The sequence below is a fragment of the Centroberyx affinis genome, unplaced genomic scaffold (genome assembly GCF_046629955.1).
Source record: "Centroberyx affinis isolate AG114_WGS23_722 - 3 ecotype Tasmania unplaced genomic scaffold, CSIRO-AGI_Caff_v1 ptg004011l_1, whole genome shotgun sequence".
NCBI lineage: Eukaryota > Metazoa > Chordata > Actinopteri > Beryciformes > Berycidae > Centroberyx > Centroberyx affinis.
In genome coordinates, this window is record NW_027281819.1 from 55,001 (window position 1) to 62,500 (window position 7,500).

The 7,500-nt window shown below is 40.3% G+C and overlaps 1 protein-coding gene across 1 annotated transcript in view; it reads left to right on the top strand.

Annotated features, from left to right (window-relative positions):
• Window positions 1-7,500, top strand: part of aig1 (androgen-induced 1 (H. sapiens)) — a 27,595-nt gene that overhangs the window by 19,040 nt on the left and 1,055 nt on the right. The window contains exons 4-5 of the mRNA XM_071542105.1: window positions 5,137-5,252; window positions 6,226-6,392. Coding sequence (XP_071398206.1) covers window positions 5,137-5,252; window positions 6,226-6,392 — 283 coding nt within the window. The remainder of the gene's footprint in view (window positions 1-5,136; window positions 5,253-6,225; window positions 6,393-7,500) is intronic.

Below are 7,500 nucleotides of genomic sequence, written 5' to 3' on the forward strand. Positions count from 1 at the left end.
GAGAGAGGGACAGGGAGGATAAAGAGAGTATTATTTACAAGCGGTGAGTCCTCTCGTCGGAGACTAAACTTAAACACGACCAGGAGACTGGAATCCCACTGAGACCCACTGGGTAAAAGTGCAATGTCAGGACATCGGCTGTGTGTCTCTGTGTGTGTGTGTGTGTGTGTGTGTGTGTGTGTCTGTGTGTGTGTGTGTGTGTGTGTGTGTGTGTGTGTCTGTGTGTGTGTGTGTGTGTGTGTGTGTGTGTGTGTGTGTGTGTGTGCACGTGCGGTATAATCACGGGAGGGAAACCTAGTATTTAAGACCCCAGGAGAGAAAGCTATTCTCTCCTCCTCTGAGCCTCAAGATGTTTACAGTCGTTCATTTGCGTCTCGAGTCTCGAACGCGACCCGTTCAAAACCTCAGAGGAAATCCTGACGTTCTTATTGGTCGAAAGATGGGTTCGGATGTGACAGCTGCTTCTTCTTCTTCCTTGAGTTTGTGCAAAACAGATAGATGTGAAAAAACAGACTCTCAAAAGTTCAATTTCGTTTATAAAGTCCACTTTGAACATCCCAGAAACAGAAAACTTTTGAAGGCTAATACTGATTTTGATATTTTTGTATATCGAAGCAGCTGGTATCTTTATATTTGACCATTTTCATGGCAAAAAGTACAAGTATTCAGTGTTTACCACATATTTTTATTCTTGTCAGGGTGGAAAAGCCTCTGAAACAGCATTTAGACCGTCATGGGACACTAAAACTCTCCATTAAAAATCAGACTCATTAAATTATTTTAAGGCAAAGTCTCCATCTTTGTTGCTCAGCCTCGTTGCTGTGGTGTTTCTGCACTGCACTTCCCACAGATCACCTGTCAATCAAACAGTGTGGGCGGAGCTTGGATTTTCTGTTGGTGAAGTTTGAGTTTCTCTTTTATTTGTCTGTTCTAAATCACTGTTGTGTTGCAGCAATCGATGATAGAGAGCAGCAAAATGGATTTATGTATATGGAAATGTCACAGATTATTACCTTCACTAAGGAGGTTTGTTTTCGCCTTGTTAGTTACTTTGTTCTCTGTCTGTCAGCAGGATTTCTCAAAAACGTATGAATGGATTTCCCTGAAATTTGGTGGACAGAAAGGTTTTGGGCCGAGGAACAACTGATTAGATTTTGGTGGTGATCCGGATCTGGCATTTCCACCATTAGATGATTATGGTCTTTTAGCCAAAACTATGAAACTGACAGAGATAGAGACTTGATTCTAAATCCTAAGGGGATGTTTTCAGGGTCAAGAAATCAATTTAGCTTAAAACTGAAGTGATAGGAATGATCTGTTTGGGTGTAACAGCAAGTTGGAGAATTGTTCAGTGTCGGAGGAGATCTTCTAGATACTTAAACACACAAGTATGTAATTTCTGCCTCTAGGGGTCTCTCAATCAAAACAATAACAAAAGACGTAGTTTGATGATGTCGTGAAGTAGCATTGGATCATGGGAGGGTTTTTTTTACGGGGACAGAACGCGCAGCAAACGGGAATGAATAATCGTGATCCGTCACAAGTGAGCAATAAAAACAATAGAATGAAAAAAACAAAAGAGCGGCTAGAGCGGCTAGCTAGCTAGTCGGCCGACTTCCTTCCTCACTCTCTGACGGATCATCTGGTGTTTCCCGTGTTTCCCCGGAAGTTAGGGGGTAAAGGGGATATGATGCCACTGACAGGAAGTTAGGCGGTAAAGGGGATATGACGCCACTGACAGGAAGTTAGGGGGTAAAGGGGATATGACGCCATGACAGGAAGTTAGGGGGTAAAGGGGATATGACGCCATGACAGGAAGTTAGGGGGTAAAGGGGATATGACGCCATTGACAGGCGACCAAATGAAACGCACCGTTACCCTGAATAAAATTACGGATTTCTCTGGGTTTGGACATTGCTGGAAACATTTGGGATAATGTAAGTACACAATTCAAAAAATATATAACATAGGTCTAGTCGTTTTTAGATATTTTAATGCGGAAATGTCACATATTATACCTTTAAATAAAAGGTCAATATGGGCCAAACCCTACATTAGACCTATACTACATTGAATCAACCCTAATATTGTACCTACACTGACACCTACTGTAGCCCACAGCATCTCCCTAAATATGTTCTACCATCTCTTACCATCAATCTGGAATTAATTAACTTCCTTGTTGCTTTGTTTTTCTCACTGTTAGGTAACAAGGCTAACTAGCTAAACTGTTGGAGACAAAAAGCTCAGCAGTCTGACTTACCCCAGGGCGCCGTTGTCACACACACACACACACACACTGATCTACAGCTGTGCATCTGAGAGGGCAAATGAGGTAAGAAGTCTCAACTCTGCTGAGACAATTACGTTTGCTGTGTGTGTGTGTGTGTGTGTGTGTGTGTGTGTGTGTGTGTGTGTGTGTGTGTGTGTGTGTGTGTGTGTGTGTGTGCCCCCTAGTGAACACTAACAGTAGTACACTTAAGAGAGGAAGAGTGGAAGCTACATCAGCAACACTACAGGTTTTGGATTTGGATTGATTGATTGATTGATTGGTGTTTTGGTTGAATATAAAAACAACCTGGATGGTTAAAAGTTTGAGGTTGTATGTATGTGTGTTAGAGTATATAAGTGTATCTCTGTGTGTGTGTGAGTGTGTGTGTGTGTGTGTTGTGTGTGTGTGTGTTAGGGATGGGACAATATATCAGAATTCAATATATCGCAATACAAAAATGTGACAATATGTATCATGGGGCAGAAAAATGCACTTTGTACTGACATTTTTAAATTGTTGTTTACATTCTAGCGAGCCAATGGCATCACTAGAAAGATTTGTGTCAGACTTTGTTGTCATTGAACTTTTATTTATCAAATCGTATCGTGGTTGTATCGAATCATGAACCCCATATCACGTATCAAATCATACAGTGAAATAAGCAGATCATCCCATCACTAGTGTGTTTGTGAAATAGCATCACAGAATATTTCATTTCACACCATGGCCTCCATTAGGTGTGTTTAGATGGCTTACTCAACTGAACACACACACACACACACACACTCCCATATGTATACATTGGCACATACAGACATATGGGGGTTGGGTGGGGGGTAGTCATCATGTCGCCCCCTGCTGTTTGTGTTCAGAACTGGGTGTCAAAATGAACTGGATGATTTGCACATTTCATATTACACAACCCGAGGTGCGATTCCACCTCGATATGTTCTGTGAAATCTATTGTTCTCTCAGGGTTTCTAATGATCTGGCAGCAGTAAAATGCAAATACTATAGTTTTCATTGAGATTACAAAGCCTGTTTACAAATTCCCGTCGGCAAAGATGCCACCAGAGGATCTAACGACTACAGAAAATATTTAGCCTATAGCTTTCCTGTAATTTTTTTAAATGTTTTTTTATCTTGTAATATTGTTCATTTTTATTTTAAATTTTAATGTTCCCATTTTATTCTACTCTTATATGACTATTTGTCTATTTTATTTTATGACCTCTCCTTTTTGGTTCTTTTATTCTACTGTGTTGTGAAGCACTTTTGAGCTGCATTTGCTTGCATGAAATGTGCTATACAAATAAAGTTTTATTGATTGACTGAATCCTTTAGCTGGCTTGTCAAACACTTTGGATTAGATTAAAAAAGCATGCAGCATGATGAAAATCTGTGTGAGTCAGGCTGTGTGCAGAGCGCCATCTTGACTGCTCTCCTTCATTTTAGAGAAGAAGGATCTGAACACTGTTATGTCTTTGCAAAATAATTATGTTGTTTTGTCTCATTCATAGCTGGTGTGCCTTAGTGTCACAAAATATTTGATATATGAAAGTTCATGCTATTACAAATTTATAATCAATTTGTTTTATGTAACCAGCAGATGGCGCAAGTTGTCACTTTCCCTCCCAGTAACTCAGACACTTCTTATTGTTCCCCTCCAAAGGGGGGACTATGGATCGGTCTCCATCTGTTCGTTCATCCGTTCGTTCGTTCATTCGTTAGTTAGTCACACTGTAACGTTGACTTTGTGCCATTGACAATGAATGGGGACTCAGTGGTAAAGCAGGTCATACAGTTAAAGTTATCATGCAAGGTGGGGGACAATGAATGGGGACTCAGTGGTAAAGCAGGTCATACAGTTAAAGTTATCATACAAGGTGTGGGACAATGAATGGGGACTCAGTGGTAAAGCAGGTCATACAGTTAAAGTTATCATACAATGTGGGGGACAATGAATGGGGACTCAGTGGTAAAGCAATACAGTTAAAGTTATCATAGGTAACATCATAGTCTACACACGCTACACACTTGGAGACATCAGACTGGGTTGATGTGTTGAAGTGAGAGTCAATGGAGAATTTTTGGGCAAACCTCTAACCACAAGACACTGTAGTTATTGTGCAGTTGTTGGACTGTTGTTCTGTTATTGCATCATCACTGCACTACCACTGTGCCTCAGTGTTGACTACTTATATCATATTACCACTTACCTACTGTGCAATACCATATATCACTTATCATTTAGCATTTATATTATTCATAACACTCACGCTCCTGGTGTTGTACGTTATATTGTATATTGTATTATAAATTGTATTGTAGTGTACATTGTGTAATGTACGGATTGTATTTATTGCGTATTGTAGTTCTTATATTTTCTACTGTATTGAGTAAAAACAGGACAATTACAGTTACTACATTTCAAGATATAACTTGTAAGCCTAATTCTGAGGAGAGTAGGCAACAGAAATATATGGTCAATCTCTCCTTTCATTGTCCCATACGAAAATGCTTATACAATTTCACTCATATTTCAAGTTCACTCAGCAATCACTGACTGACCCAAGGGTGGAACTACATCACTGGTGGGGGACAACATGTTTACTATTTGCTTGTTAGACTTAGATGAAGCATTTTGGTATTTTCACAATAACAGTGATTGGCCCAGAGGGGGGCTGCGTCATTTGTGGAAGGAGACGTGTTCACTGTTGCCTTTTTTAAAGTGGATTTTTCACACTCTCGCCAAACTCTTTCAACTGCAAAAATTTAACAGGAAAATGTATTTTTTGCTTTCTTTTTTCTTGCCCTCTCTCTCTCTCTCTCTCTCTCTCTCTCTCTCTCTCTCTCTCTCTCAGCACACCACCGTTCTTCCCTTCATCATCATCGAGATGCGGACCACCCGCCATCGGTATCCCAGCAGGCCGTGCGGTCTGGTAGCGGTGTGCTGCTTCGGCGTGGGATACGTCCTCTGGTACCAGCTGCTTCCTACTTCCTGTCTGCGGGACGCCCACTTCCTCTTCCTGTCCCATCCGCACTCTGTCAGGACTAACTCACCTGGATGAAGTTTAGTTTAGTTCTAGTTTAGTTTGGTTTACTCTAGTTTAATTTAGCTCAATTTAATTTAGTATAGGCCTAGTATATACAGAGGTTAGCTTAGTTACATTTAGTTGAGTTTAGTTTAGGCCTAGTTTAGTTCATGTTAGGCCTAGTGTAGCTTAGTTTAATTTACTACGGGCCTGGTTTAGTTAGTGTTAGTTAGGACTAGCACAGGCCTAGGTTACATTAGTGGTTTAGATTAGTTTTGTCTTGTTTAGGCCTAGTCTAGCACAGTTTAACTTACTTTACTTTAGGACTAGTATGGGCCTAGTTTAGATTAGTTTAGATTGTTGTTTTGTTTTTAGGAATAGTATAGGCCTAGTTTATCACAGTTTAATTTAGTATAAGCCTAATTTAGTTTAGTTCAAGCCTAAATTAATTTAGTTCAGTTCAGTTTTGTCTAGCTGTGGCCTAGTTGAGTTGAATTGAGTTGAGTTGAGTTGAGTTGAGTTTAGTCCAGGCTGGAGTTTATTTACTTGAATTGAGTTTAGCTCTAGTTTAGGCCAGTTCAGTTTGGTTTAGTGTAGATTAGTTTAGTTGAGGTAAATTCTGCCCTAGTTTAGTTTATCTTAGCTTAGCTTAATTTATTTTAGCTTAGTTTAGTTTAACTTAATTTATCTTGGTTTACCTTATCTTAGTTTAGTTTAGCTTAGTTTAGTTTATTTGGATTTATTTTAGGCTTTATTTCAATGCTCACTTTAGTTTAAGGTCACATCAGACACCGTAGTAGTGTGTGTTTGTGTGTGTGCGCGTATCTGCATGCATGGACCAACTGTCTTACAAAACATACACAAAACCTACTTTGAACCCTACTTATTTACTTCCTGCCCCCCCCCCCCCCCCTCCAGGATGTGTTGGGTGCACCAGGTGACGGGGGTGTGGGTTTACCCCCTGCTGGAGCGCATCGGCCCTCTGGCTCGAGTTCTGTTCTTCTCCGCTCTGACCGCTCTGCTGTCCGTCTACTACGTGCTGGGAGAGATCCTCAACAGCTACATATGGGACCAGCAATACACAGGTTGGGAAGAACATAATCTATATTAACACGTCTGTTCAGTCTAGTGTTGAGTATTAGGTCTCATTTTTATTCAAACAAGTGAGACAAACAATCTGTACTGCTATGTAGTGGTGAGGGTTAAAGGGTAATTATACGGTTATTTTCAACCTGGGTCGTTGCTTATCTCACTGTAGAGCTTTACTGCCTTAAAGGTAAAGAGCAGTTGCTACTTTTTGTGTTTTTCTGAGCTCAAACGTCAGGACTCTCAAATTCAGATTTTATTTTAAAGTCGAGATGAAATGAAAAATGCATTTTTAACCCTTTTAGATCACATCCCCGGTCATATTGTGCACCTGTTTAACAATATATGCCAAAAAAAAATACAAAAAATCAATTTATGTGTATTCTTATATCAAAATCCAATCATGTTTTCTTCCTGTAAAACAAAATATGCCGTGTGCTTACGTAAGCATGAACCAACCAATTTCAACCAATAATATCATGACATCCACCCATCAATCATTCTTCAACCTCTAGCTAGCCACACCGGTCATATAAAACCACACTTCACCGTTTCTGGGTCATAGCAGCTGACAGAGCAATATGGAGAGAGATAGGAAGAGATGTGTGTTTGGATATCAGTGGGCAAAAACTTTGAGGTCTAATTCATTCATCTCTCCCTTGTCCTCCTCCTGATCTAACAACAGGGGAGGGAGGTGTGTGTGGAGCCAACAGTCCTCTGTAGCTCCGTTTCTCTCTGTAGCTCTGTATCCCGCTAAACTCTAAGCCCCGCCCACTGTTTAGCGGTCCAATCAAATGCGAAGGATTTGATTTAAATCCCTCTTGTAACTGTACACCGCTCAAATATTCCGTTTCACTGGGAAATGCGTCACAGTACAGAAGCTAAAGACGCTCTAACTTCCGTTTCAGTGGGACTTTAACAGAAATTAGACCCATGTGTTCCACTAAACAGTAGATATCATCCACTTCTGTATCAAGAACACTTCTGTCAGGACAGGAGATGAGGAAGATGAAGATAGTGAAGTTGCCTAATTTTGAATACATTTTAGCTTTTATAGGGCAGTTTGTGTACCTCCAGATTTGCAGGGAGTGCTGCTGTCCAATACAC